Source organism: Diospyros lotus, chromosome 6 (assembly GCF_014633365.1).
Source record: "Diospyros lotus cultivar Yz01 chromosome 6, ASM1463336v1, whole genome shotgun sequence".
Taxonomy (NCBI): domain Eukaryota; kingdom Viridiplantae; phylum Streptophyta; class Magnoliopsida; order Ericales; family Ebenaceae; genus Diospyros; species Diospyros lotus.
This window is the reverse complement of record NC_068343.1, coordinates 5,412,475-5,428,270: the sequence shown is the minus strand read 5'-3', so window position 1 is coordinate 5,428,270 and position 15,796 is coordinate 5,412,475. Positions and strand designations below refer to the sequence as shown.

The window sequence follows — 15,796 nt, the reverse complement described above, 5'->3', positions numbered from 1 at the left end:
ATAATATTATAATTTTAGTAATATCAAAGAATTAGTATTATAAGTAGTAAAATATTAATAAATAGTAAAATTGTCTAATAATAAATATTCAAAATATTATTAAAAACAAATATCAATTTTATGAAATTTTAAAATTTAGGAAAAATAATAAAAATATAATTAATATCTAATGCTTATCGTGAACATCATATTGGTAATATTAATTCTATAATATTATCGTCTAATTTGTTCATAATTTTAATATTATATGATTATTAAAAATTTATTATCACTAAAATTATAATGGAGACTAGATTCCTTTTTGCACAGGATATGCACATTTGAAAAGTGATGTCCTTTCCATCAAAGTAATAGGTTGCTAATACACAATATTTTAAATTTTGTCAAAATTAAATATTTTATTCAATTTTTATATATAAAAATTTAAGAATAAATTATATATATCACGATCAAAGTAAGAGTTTTGACCCACATTTATATCTTAATAGGAACGTAGATCCTACTAGAATCTAGCAAGTCTTATCGAATACCAAATTTAAAGTCTAACGACATAACTTATTAGACGATAAGAATAATAATTATCTATCTTAAATGCATGAGACAAAATCTATGACTTAAAATTAAATGTTGATCTCTATTCTCATTTTGTATTTTATATGTTCAACGCTGGTACCAAAACTAACTGTCAGAAATTTTCAAAATCATCATAAACCACATAACTACACTATTGGACTAATTACAAAATGTTGTAAACGTTGTAAATGAATGAGAACAGAGATCAACAACTGCTTTGCATTGACAGGATAAAATGAGAAGGGGCGTGGAAGAGGAGATACAGGAAGTGAGGGAAGAGAGAAAATGGAGAAGCTTGATGCAAGAGCTGAGAAAGGTAAGTTACATAGCAATGCCAATGGTGGCAATAAACCTAATGCAGCACTTGTTTCAAGTCATGTCTGTGATGATGGTGGGACACCTGGGTCAACTCTCCCTCGCAAGTGTTGCCATTGCCAACTCTATCACCAATGTCACAGGCTTCAGCCTTCTTGTAAGTCCGCTTTCAAAACCCTTGTCGACTGTCTGTTCTATCGATGCCTTTCCCTTTTAACTTCTTGTTGTTTATGCCAAACAGACAGGATTGGCGGGGGGATTGGACACGCTGTGTGGACAAGCATATGGAGCACAGGAATACAGAAAACTTGCCAATTATACTTACGGTGCCATCATCTCTCTCCTCTTGACTTGCATCCCGCTCTGCATCATCTGGATCTTCATGGACAAGCTACTGATTCTCATAGGCCAAGATCCTTCGATCTCAGTTGAAGCTCGCAAGTACTCATTCTATCTAATTCCTGCATTGTTTGGTGGTGCAGTCTTCAAACCCCTGACGCGATACTTGCAGTCGCAGAGTTTGGTTCTTCCATTGCTTACAAGCTGCTTCTTTGCCCTATGCTTACAAGTAGCCTTGTCTTGGGTTCTCATCTTTAAGTTAAAGTTGGGAAGCATTGGTGCAGCCATCTCAAACAGTATATGCACTTGGCTCAATGTTATATGCATCGGAGTTTACATAAAACACTCTGCAGCCTGTAAGAACATTCCCATGGTTCTCTCCAAAGATGCCTTCCTCTGTATTGGGAAATTCTTCCGTTTAGCCGTCCCTTCTGCTGTAATGGTTTGGTAAGCTTTTCTGTCCTTTCTAATGCAAATCAAGAAAGTCGCGTCTCGAGCTTCAGCATTCTTGCCTGATTATCTTACTCTGTCGTGCAAATAAATTGTAGTCTGAAATGGTGGGCAGTGGAGGTGCTTGTCTTGCTATCTGGCTTTCTACCAAATCCAAAGCTCGAGACTTCTGTGCTTTCAATATGGTAAGCTTCCATTTCAGTTTTGTGCCTTCTTATTCCTTTTGAAATCACATGGAGACTTCTTGCCACAATGCTTCCCAATAATATCTTTTGAAATCCTCCTTGTGATTAGCTTTGCCATCTCTAGTCTGCACTTCATGATACCTCACGGAATTGGGGCAGCTGCAAGGTTCGCTCTAGACACATACCACGTATATATACACGAACTTAATTACGTGTCGTACAGATATATAAGATATAGGAAATGACTCTTAAATTTGATTCTTCTGTAGTACAAGAGTTTCCAATGAGCTAGGAGCTGGGAAAGCAAAAGCAGCTCAAATGGCTGTCTGCACTGTGATGCTCATCACAGCCACAGAGACTGCCATAGTGTGCTCGAGCCTCTACTGCAGCCGGCATCTTCTGGGACACGCTTACAGCAAGGACCGACCTGTGGTGAATTATATTGCTGTAATGACTCCCTGGATTTGTGCTTCCGTTGCCTTGGACAGCTTTCCAGCAGTGATTTCTGGTTAGTCTACTCTTGGGATTTCCTTTCCTTTCCTTTCATGTAAAGTCGTTCCATACAGGTCCCAAACATGCGTTCCATCGCCATTGGCACATCGATCTTTATCTTGTTTTCTACATGATCAGGTATCGCTAGGGGGAGCGGGTGGCAACATATTGGGGCCTATGTCAATCTGGGATCATTTTATCTGATTGGACTTCCAGTAGCCATTGTTTTGGGTTTTGTTGTACATATGAAAGCTAAGGGCTTCTGGATTGGGATAGTGGCTGGCACTGCTGTACAATCAGCCGTTCTCTCTCTTATAACCGGTCTCATAGATTGGCAAAAGCAGGTTCTTTGAAGCTCTCCATGTCTTTACATTCTGACTTCTATTTTCCTTTCGCAAGGCCAGGGAAATTACAGATCTTTAATAGGAAATTTTGAACTTTTCTTTTGGTGGATTTTTTTTTTGGCAGGTAACCATGGCAAGGGAGAGGATATTATAGGGAGATCAGGAGGATGGCCCTAAGTTATTGAATTGGTTGAAGTAATTTCTATTTAAATATCTTAGAATGAGCTCTTATGAACCATAATAGGATTAACTAAAGGGATATCTTCCTTTAAGTTTGAGTTATTGAAGTACTTTCTATTCAAATCTTCATTGTGTTCTGCATGAGCTCTTATGAAGCATGGTATGATGTATTAAGGCATGAAAACAACCACATAGCCTTGTAAGTTCTATCCATAATATCTGGTTTGTGTGATACAAGAAATACGTTTGTTTTTTAAATCTCTTTGATATGCTTGACATCATTAATTGTAATGTTTTTCACTTCAATGTATAGATTAAAACACACACCTTCTATGCCTAGGTTGCATGGAAACAGAAACAAAAAAACACAATTTTTCTAAAAAAGTAAAAAATAGAAATGCAGGGTAAAAGTGTAAATAAAAAAATAAAGCGATATTTTGTAAATATAATTTTTAATATATAAATTATCAAAAAATGTTATTCAATCTAAGCAAACATAAATTTCTTCCATAATGCATTCAAACAAACATAAAGATAAAATTCACAATGTATTCATACACAAATAAATATAAGTTCTATTATTATCATTCACCATGACTTAGTAATTAAAAACAAACAATAAATTAAAAAAAAAACAATCAAAATATAATACAAAGCAATCGATGGTAAGAGGGAATTAAGCAATTAGAGTTGGAAATGTGACCTTTTGAGTAATTGCATCGAGTAACTGAGTATCGAGCAACTAAATTAATGATGACATGAGCACCGAGTAATTGATGATGCAGGGGAACCAAGCAGTTGGAATTGGAAATGCAACCCCGCAAGCAATCACACCAAGCAACTGAATCGACAACGACACAAGCACCAAGCAATTGACGACAAGAGGGAACAAAGCAATTGGTGTTGGAAAAGCAACCTTGCGAGCAATCGCACCAAGCAACTGAATTGACAACGACACCAACAACTGAGCAACTGGCTGGCAAAGGAATGACAAGAAAGAGACGGTCGATCAAAGGCAAGAGAATTGAGTTGAGAGATAATTTGGAGTTTCGAGAAATTAGGGTTAGGGTGTGAGGAGAAGACAAACTCGTGAAATCAATTATATATTTGTTGGTTAAAGACAGTAGAAATTTTGTCTGTTGTTGAAAATATATTTTCGATAGTTCATTACGAAAAGCTTTCAAAACGTTTCTAAAATTACAAAAATAACCCAAAAAACGTTTTTAGACATTTTCAACATTTTCAAAACGAGAAACATCTCGAAAACACCAAAATGGCATTTTCGAACCATTTTCATACACCAGAGTTCTATACCATGGCTCATTTTGGTATCACAGATTAAATGGTGCTTGAACTAAATTAAGGATGTAAGAAAATAGTAATCCTATATTTGATATCCCAAGTATAATGAAGATATAATCTGAAAGTACTATTGTCTTATCTTTGGTATAGTAATCTTAAAAGAGATAATTAAACATTAATTGTTAAAAGACTATAAGTAATATTATGCCTCGTATATATAGGCATAATGTGCATTCAATTCACGAGTACAATGAATTCAAACAATGTCTAACCCATTTGTTGATTAAAAAAGAATCTACATACAACTTTTATATATATATATATATATATAAACTCAAACTTGATTCTTCCAATTTACCAATGAACCAAGACTTCATTGCCTAACCCATTTGTTGATTTGAAGGAAACATATTATGTTGGCTAACTCATGTTTGGTATAGTAGCATTTGATTTTTTTTTTTTTTTTTTGGGTACACAAATTAATATTACCATTTGATATGGTAATCCTCTCATGTAAGGTTGCAAATGAATTGAGTCGTTTATGAGCGATTTGGTGTTTAGCTTAACAAAAACTCATTTAAATTTATTCATTAAAATAAATGAGTTGAGATTAATTTTAATTTTAAAACTCGATTTGTAAATTAGGCGAATTTGAGTCTAATAAAAATTGACTTTTTAAAACTTACAAATATATTCGATTAGATATTCATGAATATTAATAGGCTCAATTAGAGACTTGTAAACATACTCGATTATAAATTCGTGAATAACTTATAAATAAGTTTATTTAATATAAAATTATCAAATTTTAAATATATTCGCTCGACATCTTCAAATTTTGAATATATTATTTAAGATTAATACATTTATTTATAATTTGAACATAAAAGTTATCAAAATTTAAAAGGTAAATTATGTAAAACCCCCTTGCACTTAGGGTCATGTGTAATTTATCCCATGTGCTTTCAATTGCATTAAATAACCCCCTTACACTTTTAAAATGTTGCAATTAACAGTAATTTTTTGTTATTTTACATAATTTTGTACAATAATTTACATACAAAATACATAATTCTATATATAAAATTTTAATATATCAAAAAAATATAAAATTTTGCATTAATTAACCAATAAATTGCATAAAATTATGTAAAATAATAACAAATTGTGGTTGATTGCAACATTTTAAAAGTATAAAGGGGTTATTTAATGCAATTAAAAGCATAAAAAATAAATTACACATGACCTAAGTGCTGAAAATTTCATATAATTTACCCTAATTTAAATTCTACGACCTCCTCAATCAGAGAACTATTTTTATAATTAATTATTGCTTCTCCAACAAGCTAGAGACGTCTCTTGCTTCTCCCAACACCAAGCCCTTCCACCTTCCATCTCTCCCCAATAATGCTTATCTCAAGCCCTAAGAATGGCGAATTGAAGGACCCAAAAGTTGACCACCTCTATTTGTCCGATGATGATGACAACCACTGTCTCAACCAAGACATTGACAACATGTGTTTCATTCCTTACGTCAGCACGCCTTCGAGCTCCGATTTTGGCCTGATTGTCTACTTTTTCAATGCACCGGCCAATTTTGTCCAAACCTTCATCTTCATCCAACTAATGAAGTTGTCTTCTGACATTTTCCTCCAAATCCTAGCCACAATTGTTGTTACCGGCCTCCCTTTAGATTCCTCCCAACTCAACATCAGGTGTGGATTCACTTGCAAAGGCTTCAGGTTTTAGCTACATTATTGGATCTTGAGGTCAAAAAAGGTGATAGCAGAGCTCAAGTCTGAGCTCAACTTGTTAACCATTTGACGAGCTCAGCTCGAGTTCGAGCTCGAGCCTAGACAGTAACTCCTCGAGCCAAGTTAGATCTTAGTAAAATTCAACTCAACTCGATTTGATTACAACCCTAATTAGGTGATAATTCCTCTTGTTGATGCATGTACCAAACGGGCCCAATATATGCAGTTCAATTTTGGACCCTATGCTAGCCAGCTCTTTTCCAAGCCTATTATAATTATTCAACGAAAGGACCAAATAAAATACTTGGTTCAATTCTTTGTTTATAAAATGCTAGTTTAGATTTTGTATGCCCTAGGTTCGCTTCATTTTTTGCCAATTTCAAGTCATATTAACTCATAATTCTTATTTTTTACACCAAAATAGGTTGTTGTTTCCTTTTCCTTTTCCTTCAGAGGTTTGTGATATAAATAAAAGTTGCATGCTTCTATTATTAGGTCTCTTTTCATTACATGTGATATCCAAACCACCTATCATTAATTTAAAATATTTTATTTCAATTTATGAACACTACCGAAGCATATCCTTTTATACCGTACACTTCCCAACTTTGAAAAGCATCATAGCCTTTCTCCAACCTCATTTCGATATTTAACCATATCTATTTCTTACTCAGATCACATATATCAATTCAATTGTGGTCACTCTCAATCACTCCTAATTCAATTCAATTATCAATTATTTAACACCACCTACTAGTGCCCATATCATGAATAGTAGTGGGAGAAGATTAACACTGAATTGGCCCCACTTGGTCTTACCTAAAAGGAGATGAGGAGATGAGTCTACTCGTTCCATGCATCGGTGTCACTGAAATACTGACTTAACTCGTTTTGCGTTTATAGCTAAAAGAACTCAGCACCTGTGATGCAGGAGGGAACATCTCATAAGGAAACTCAAGAATTGGCCCGAGCATATAACATGCTCATTTTGCTGTCAGGAGACCAGAATGTAGCCCGGAATATTTCCAGCAGCTGGACGTCCAGGCCAAGCGCAATGGTGACCCACGAATAGTCACTTGAAGGCTTAATTTGAATGATTTAAGTTTTATTTTGATTTAGAAATTTGAAACAAAAGTTATAATATTTTAATTATTAGCTGTCAGAATAGTTATTAGCCATTAAGAATGAAAAATGCTACTTGTACATAATGGATGACCGAAAGACACTAAAATGACAAAAATACCCTCACTTGCAATGCTTCCCCTTCCCTTTCCATGGCCACCTCCTCTCTTCTATCTCTCCCCTTCCTATGGGCGGCTTAAGCAACTGCCGACAGCCATGTCCTCACGCCAACTACGACACCGTTGTCTCCCCCACCACCATCGACAACTACTGTATCCTTTTGCCTTGCGCTGACCACTGTCGCCCTCGCCACCAGATCGCTGATTTTCTTTTTTGCCAAGTTTGTAGACATATTCTCCATGGTCCGGGGAGTAAGTCTCCATCAGATGAAGTCCAACGTCCATAAAGCCCGATCTACGAAATTTGTCCGATCTGCAGTCAAGAAGTGCCCGAAAATGTTAGCAACAGTGACAGGTAGGGGCGACAACAGTGTGAGCTGGGATGGGGATGAGGCAATAGCTATGCGGGTGGGGGCGACCGTGGTGGCAATAAAGGTGTGAGCTGGGGTGGGGGTGGTGGATTTCTCAAGATTGGATTATGTGGAAGTGATTTGGGAGAGAGGTATTTTTATTATTTTATCATGTGTGTAAGGTTGTGTGAACATCTGTACGTGCATGTGGCATTGTTCATTAAGAATAGTATAAAGTCAAAGTCAGCATTTAAGGGGTAGTTGGACAAACTCTTGGAAGCTGAAATGCTTGCTTAGAACAAAAACAATTAGTTATTAATCCATTTTCCTATGCCTGGAGGGATGTTCCAAGGCCATCTATTTATAACCTACTCTTGTATCAGATGGGGATTATTGGAGATCAATTAAATTTTATCGAGATTTAAAAAGTCATTTGTGCTTTCTTATCTAAAGTTATGTATCTCTTTGGTGAATTCCATTAAGTGATGACTTATCCTTCGCATTTCTGTATTTCTATGGTGGATTACTTAGAGAGGTGAGTGCACCCTGCCCTATATTTCTAAGGTGGTGGAGTAATTCTGTAACCAAAGAGTGAGAGAAGTTGAACAATTTATCCCTCGACTTTTCTCTCTTGTTAGGTTAGTATCAGAGCCTTGGGTTCCATGGCTAATCAAGGACGACATGTTACAACTTCAGAATAGGATATTCGTGATATTGAGGTGGATGAATTAAGAAGACAAAGAGAATCCATTTCATAATAATTATCAGGAGTTAAGTGATGGTTCCTCTTCCCATCGCTCTCATAGGAAAAGGAATCACTACAACGTCCGAGGCTTTGACATGAAGATTGAAATTCCATAATTTGAACGTAAAATGCAACCTGATGAGTTTCTTGATTGGCCGAACACTGTTGAGCATCTTTTTGAATATAGTGAGTTTCCATAGGATATAAAGGTGAAGTTGGTGGCCTTGAAACTCTGGAAGTATGCCTCTTTGTTGTGTTTGAGTCTTTCGCTCGTTACAATACTCTTTATGGTGGGAAATTTGAAGAAGCAAAGGGAACATGAGGGAAGGAGCAGAATCAAAACTTGGGAGAAGATGAAGAAGGATTTAAAAGGGAGATTTTTACTTGAAAATTATCGAATGGAAATGTTCATGAAAATTCACAACCTTGAGCAACAACTCGAGATGAGTGTGGAGGAGTATACTGTGGAGTTTGAGGAACTAATGATGAAAAGTGACAAGGTGGAACTAGAGGAGCAAACTATTGCTCGATTCTTAAGGGGCCTGAAAAAGGAGATTGGTAATGTTGTTCGTTTTGCAGCCATACTGGTCTTTCAATGATGTAAGAAAGCTCGCTTTGACCATAGAAAAGCAAAGGAAAGAGGTTCAAAAAGCTTCCCTAAGTCTCCAGCCACTAGAACATTCCCTTCAAACCAAGGGAGTGCTCCTAATTCAAAGTCGTATCCTTCATCCAAGCCTTCTGCTGACAAAGGAATTTCTAAAGGTAACAAGAAAGCTAGTTATTCCAATACTAGCTCAAAGAAGTGCTTTAAATGCCAAGGCAATGGACATATTGCTTCTGAATACCCAAATCGCAAAGTTGTGACATTGGTGGAGGAAGATGTTGAAAAGGATGAAGAAAATCCGGAAGAACCTGTTTACGATGAGGATGTGGTCTATGTAGATGAGGGAAAATGCTTGTGATTCAAAGAAGCTTGAATATCACTCCTACGCAAGATGAAGATGAGTGGCTGCGAGAAAGCGTCTTTCACACTAGGTGCACATCCCATGGCAAAAAAATGTGACCTCATAATTGATAATGGGAGCTGTTCTAATGTGGTAGCAACAAAGATGGTGGAGAAGCTGAACCTAAAAACTGAAGAACATCCTCACCCCTACAAAATTCGGTGGCTTCGCAAAGGACATGAGGTACAAGTGAACAAAAGATGTTTAGTTGATTTTTCTATATATTGGAAAGAACTATAGAGATGAAATCGGGTGTGTTGTTGCTCTTATGGATGTTTCTCACTTGCTGTTAAGCAGACCATGGTTATAAGACAGAAGATGTTGTTCCAGAAGAGATATCCCCTGGCCTTCCCTAGTGAGAGAAATTCAGCACCATATTGACTTAATTTCCGGCTCTATTCTTCCAAACAAATCAGCTTACCGCATGAATCCTAAAGAGCTTGTAGAATTGTAGAGGCAAGTTGAAGAATTGTTGGCCAAGGGCTTGGTGAGGAAAGCATGAGTCCATGCATTGTTCCAGCTCTCTTAGTATCTAAGAAAGATGGTTCGTGCCCCAAGGACATAACCGAGTGACAAAGAGACGTGCTAAAAGCTTGTCTGGAGGTTCCCAGTATAGGTTCAATTCTTGGGAGAAACAAAATGCTTCTTTTTGAGGGAGGATCTTGAGAGTGATATTAGCGGTGCCGAGGTCTACCACCCTAGTCATTCGAGCACATCCCTCGATTTATTTCCTCAATGTAGTTTTAGGAACAGGATAGTTAAGAATGCAAGTAATAGGGTATAATCTAAAAAAAAAGAAAAAAAAGATGGTTCATGACATATGTGCATTGATAATAAAGCCATTAACCAAATAACTATCAGGTACACATTTCCTATTCTTAGACTTGACTGTGTACTTGATCAATTGCATGGTCTTGTTCTTGTCTAAAATTGATCTTAGAAGTGGTTATCATCATATTCAAATAAGGCCTAGAGATAAGGGGAAGACAGCCTTTAAAATTAGAACTGGTTTTTATGAATGGCTAGTCATGCCATTTGGGCTTTCTAATGTATCCAGCACTTTACTTATAACTGTGTTTAAACCATTCATCAAAAAAATTGTTGTGTATTTTGATGATATTCTTGTTTATAACAAATCTGATACACAACACTTGGCGCATTTGTGCTTTCTTATTTAAAGTTCTATATCGCTTTGGTGGATTCCTTGGAGAGGTGCTGTGCCCCGCCCCCTATATCTCTAAGGTGGTGGAATAATTCTGTAACTAAAGAACGGTGAGCAGTTGAACAGTTAGTTTATCCCTCGAGTTTTATTCCGTCTCAACCTGCCTTGTAATGGAGTCCCATAAGCAAAGAATCTGCCACTTATCGTCCTGCAGATGCCGAGTCGAACCTGGTGCAGAGAAAAGAGAGAGCGACAGCTGTGGACATCGATTATGGAAGAGCATACCTTCGGATTACGAGAGATCCAGGGAAAAAAACAATTAATGCAACTGATTGTTTCTAAAATATTGGATATGATATGATTCATGTGTATACATATTACATCAATGCCAGAGTTGCTTTGATGAAACATCGGGGCAAATAGGGGTCCACGTGCGAGAAGTACACAGCCAGCACCTTCAGATCACATTACAAAAGATAAGAGAAACTGCAGGAAACAAATAATTCCGGAAATTGAGCTGATTGTTTTTAATACTAGAGATTATGTTTGTCCTATCCATGTTTTGATACTGCTGACAGAGCCGGCTCCATAGTGAAGCCAACTCTAGGGCCTCCAAATGAGGGAGAGGCCCATCATTTAAAAAAAAAAAATAATTTATATTTTTTATTTATTAATAATAAATATTTTATTAAATAATTAAATATAAAATATAATTTTTATCTATTCTCTCCCACCGTTCTAAACCCACTAACATTTTTTTATCTCCCACTAACAATTTTTTTGTCTCCCACTAAACCCCATTTCCCTTCTCCATTAAATCCTCTTTCTCTCTCTCTCTCTTTGCAATCTGCTCAATGCTCTGCATATTCTTCTTCATTGACATTGAGAGAAGAAGAAATCTGCTCTCTCTCTCTCTTTTGCAATCTTCTCTCTCTTTTTTTGCAATCTGCTCACAAGTGTTCTTGCTTCAACTTCAATCTTCAGGCTTCGCTATTTCGAAAGACTACAACATTTATTCGGTAATTTTAATTTTTTTTATTTGAATTTTTGTATTCTTATAATATTTTTCTGTCTTTGATTTGCTAATTGTTCATCGTTGTGTTGTGACTATTAGTAATTTTTTTTGGACTACCTTTCAAATTTCAACCAATATATATGTATGATGTATCTCCAACTATTTTTATTTAGCACAGTGCACAAAGGATTTGAGATGTGGTCTAATATAAATTTATAATATATTTTTCATGGGTGATAGGTCTAATGTAAATTTTAAAAAAAATTATTAGGTTATTTTTAATATTTAATTAAATCGCTCATCTAATTTATTTTAATTTTTATTTTTAAAAATTAATAAATTAAAATAAAAAATGACATAAATTTAAATAAAATAAAAATACAGGTGTATCTATATGCCTATATATGGTAAAAAAAAAAGTGATGGGAAAGAGGGAAGAGGTGTTATCGTGTAACTCTTTTTATATTTGAAAAAGAATGGAATGTAAAGCAATGATTCCATTGAAGTTTTTCTTTATTTAGACAAAGAATGGGATGTTATTAGAACAATAATAAAGTAATAAACAAAGTGGCAGCCATATCCCTCTCTCTCAAAATAATGTTGGATTCTCACAAAAATGAGAGTGGTGAAATAATAATTTTTTAAAAATTTGTTTGTCAATTTTTTTTTTTTTAATTTCAATATGTATTTATATTTTTCTATAAAATTAAATGCTATGATTCAATTGATTTCATTCAATTAATACTTAAAAAATTATTTTGGTTCATGTTAGGATTCAATCGATTTGATCATCATTGAGAAATTGTTATATACTTGGAGCTTATAAGACTTTCCAAGTAATACCTTTCTTTGTACTCAATTACTTGATTTTTATTACAAAGTTAATATGTCAAATAAAAAATATGCATTAGGGTATGAGAAACTTAAGAAAAAAAAGAGAATAAATAATTTAATTCAATCTCAAATAGGCACTCTTGAAAAATTTATCACGAGTAATAAGAAAAATGTAAATAATCAAAATAATAAAACAACTGAACACACAACTTTAAATGAAATAGGAGATAATGAGATGATGATAGAACAAATCATAGAGAATTATAACGATGAAAATTGTGATAATAATATGGTTGATGAAGAATATCAAGAAAGTATAGAAGAAGAAGAAATTAACTTGCAAATTAAGGATATTGACAATAACCTGAGTCATGTTTCTATTAATATTTATGATCCGGGAAGATGGGAAAATATTGATATTAAGTTAAGAGACTTGTTAGTCGTAAAATGTCCAATTAGAGAAAGTGATATAGATTTTTCGAAATGAAAATTTACTTAACAAATGTTTATAGTTTAACAAATGTTTGTGAAATGAAAATTTGCTTATTATTGGTGAATTTTAACTTATTGCATTTTGTAGTTGATTGAACTTTATTTTTTTTTAATTTAATAAAATAATATTTTTTATAAAAATATATATTATTTTTTTTTTATAAAAAAAATTAATACTCTTAAAAAGGCCTAAATTTTTTTTTTGGCCTAAAGCCTCCAAATTGGTTGAGACGGCACTGATACTGCAGTTGCTTCAATGAAACGTCAAGATATTGAACTCCAAGCTATGCCACAACGGGGCCTTCAACAGGTTCTAGCTAAGAAGACGAAAGTTCTTTTAAAAAAGTTGAAATGGACCCTTCATCTGTTTGGTTTTGTTCTTTTCCCACTCTCAAGTTAAAGAGTAGTTCTACCAGAATTGAAGCGCCAGAACTGATCAAACATGTAGGGAAAACCAAGGATAAAAAGATAACTTACAGCTACCAATTGGTACAAATTGGGTCTTTTTTAATACACTTTTTTCAAATTGTCTCACATGCTGCTATTTTGTTGTGTTATAATACTGCGTTACGGTGTTCGAAGTTGGGTTAGGGGTCACCCTAGAAGAATTAAACGATTAAATTACACCACTGGGCTAAATCTAATTATAGAAAAATGTTATCTTATAAATAAATGTAAATGAGAATAGAGCCAGCATGTAGTCTGCATCGAAAGCAGAAAAAATGAGAACAGCCATGGAAGAGGTGATACTGCCGGAAAGGGAAGAGAGAAGATGGAGATGCTTAATGGAAGAGCTGAGAAAGGTAAGTCACATAGCAATGCCAATGGTGGCAGTAACCATCATGCAGTACCTCTTGCAAGTCGTGTCGGTGATGATGGTGGGACACCTCGGCCAACTCTCCCTCTCAAGCGTTGCCATTGCCACCTCCCTCACCAATGTCACAGGCTTCAGCCTTCTTGTAAGTCCTCTTTAGTATCCTGTCCCTACAAATATATATATATACACACACCATGTTTGATGATTTTTAAGGATGTTGTTTGTGCCAAATAGTCAGGATTGGTGGGTGGATTAGAAACGTTGTGTGGACAAGCGTATGGAGCACAGCAATACAGAAAGCTCGGAAACTATACTTTCAGTGCCATCATCTCTCTCATTTTGACTTGCTTCCCGGTCTGTGTCTTCTGGATCTTCATGGATAAGCTATTGATTCTCATGGGCCAAGACCATTCGATCTCAGCTGAAGCTCGCAAGTACTCAATCTGGCTTATTCCTGCGCTGTTTGGCGGTGCAATTCTCAAGCCTCTAGTTCGATTCTTGCAGTCGCAGAGCATGATTCTTCCAATGCTTGTAAGCTCCTTTGTTGTCCTGTGTTTTCACATACCCGTTTCCTGGGCTCTCATCTTTAAGTTGGAGCTGGGAAGTACTGGCGCCGCCGTTGCAATCAGTTTATGCACTTGGGTCAACATTATACTGCTTGGAGTTTACATAAAATACTCTGCAGGCTGTAAGAACACTCCTATGGTTCTCTCCAAAGATTCCTTCCTATGTATTGGGGAGTTCTTCCGCTTAGCTGTCCCATCAGCTGTAATGGTTTGGTAAGCTTTTCTTCCTTCTTAATGCAATCAAGGAAATGCTGATTGGAGTTTCCAAATTCCTGCCTTTATTTGCCTAATTATCTTACTCTTTTGGGCAAATAATTGTAGTCTAAAATGGTGGTCACTGGAGGTGCTTGTATTGCTATCAGGTCTTCTACCAAATTCAAAGCTTGAAACCTCCGTGCTTTCAATATGGTAAGCTTCAATTCCAGTTCTATGTTTTTTTTTCCCTTTCAAAATGGGGACTTCTCCCCAGGATGCTTCCAATAACATTGTGAAATTTTTGTCATCAGCCTTACCATCTCTACCCTGCACTTCACCGTACCATATGGAATTGGGGCAGCTGCAAGGTTGGCTCTAGACACGTGCTTACATATGAATTTATATGTTTTAGGGATCTATATAACATTGCAAATGACTCTTAAATTGACTCTTCTACAGTACAAGAGTTTCAAATGAGCTAGGAGCTGGGAATGCAAAAGCAGCTCAAATGGCTGTCTGGGCTGTGATGCTTATCACAGTCACAGAGACTACCATAGTGAGCTTGAGCCTCTTCTGCAGCCGGTATGTTCTGGGCCACGCTTACAGCAGCGAGCAACAAGTGGTGGACTACATTGCTGTAATGGCGCCCTGGATTTGTCTTTCAGTTGTCACAGACAGCTTGCAGGCAGTCATTTCTGGTTAGTATTTGGATCTTCTTTTATGTAAAGTTTTTCAATATATGTCCAGAGTCCTCACTTAGGCATCAATTATCTTCGTTTCTACATGATCAGGTATAGCCAGGGGGAGTGGGTGGCAGCATATTGGGGCCTATGTCAATCTTGGATCATTTTATCTGGTTGGAATTCCAGTTGCTGTTAGTTTGGGTTTTGTTCTACATTTGAGGGCTAAGGGCCTCTGGATTGGGATAGTGGTTGGCTCTACTGTACAATCAACAACTCTTTCTCTTATAACTGGCGTTACAAATTGGCAAAAGCAGGTACTAAGAAGTTCTCCCTCTCTTCAGATTTTGGCTTCTAATTTTCCTTTAGAGTGCCAAGGAAATTACGAGATTGTAGTAGGAAATTATCTGGTCATAACTTGAGTGAAAACTGAAAAACAGCAATGGTGAAGTGAATTTTTTTTTTTTTTTTTTGTGTGTGTGTGGATTTTGCAGGCAACCAAGGCAAGAGAAAGAATACTCAAAGAGAGATCAGAAGGAAGACCCTCCTCAGTATAGAATTGAGGTTAATGAACAAGGGAAACACTATGCTTTTTAAGCAGGTCTTGGATGTGATTTCAAGGGAGGGGAGGAGGAGGATGTGGGCATTTTTGAAAATTATAAGTATCTCCAGTAAAATCAGTTTATCTATTATGTTTTGACAAGAATAGCACGACTCATCTTGTATCAGTATGAGAAAACAATCTATTTACAGCATAAGTC

The 15,796-nt window shown here is 35.8% G+C and overlaps 2 protein-coding genes across 2 annotated transcripts; both read left to right on the top strand.

The window, feature by feature from the left end:
- The first annotated feature begins 777 nt into the window (after nt 1-777).
- LOC127803815 (protein DETOXIFICATION 8-like) lies at nt 778-3,087 on the top strand. The gene is made up of 7 exons (XM_052340347.1): nt 778-1,045; nt 1,130-1,674; nt 1,776-1,862; nt 1,972-2,028; nt 2,132-2,370; nt 2,493-2,698; nt 2,823-3,087. The coding sequence occupies exons 1-7, from the start codon at nt 809-811 to the stop codon at nt 2,850-2,852; spliced, it is 1,401 nt and encodes a 466-aa protein (XP_052196307.1). The 5' UTR covers nt 778-808; the 3' UTR covers nt 2,853-3,087.
- Nucleotides 3,088-13,499: 10,412 nt separating this feature from the next.
- Nucleotides 13,500-15,678, top strand: LOC127803814 (protein DETOXIFICATION 12-like). The gene is made up of 7 exons (XM_052340345.1): nt 13,500-13,736; nt 13,829-14,373; nt 14,482-14,568; nt 14,667-14,723; nt 14,815-15,053; nt 15,147-15,352; nt 15,530-15,678. Exons 1-7 carry the CDS (start codon nt 13,500-13,502, stop codon nt 15,590-15,592), a joined length of 1,434 nt encoding a protein of 477 aa, XP_052196305.1. The 3' UTR covers nt 15,593-15,678.
- Nucleotides 15,679-15,796: the final 118 nt, after the last annotated feature.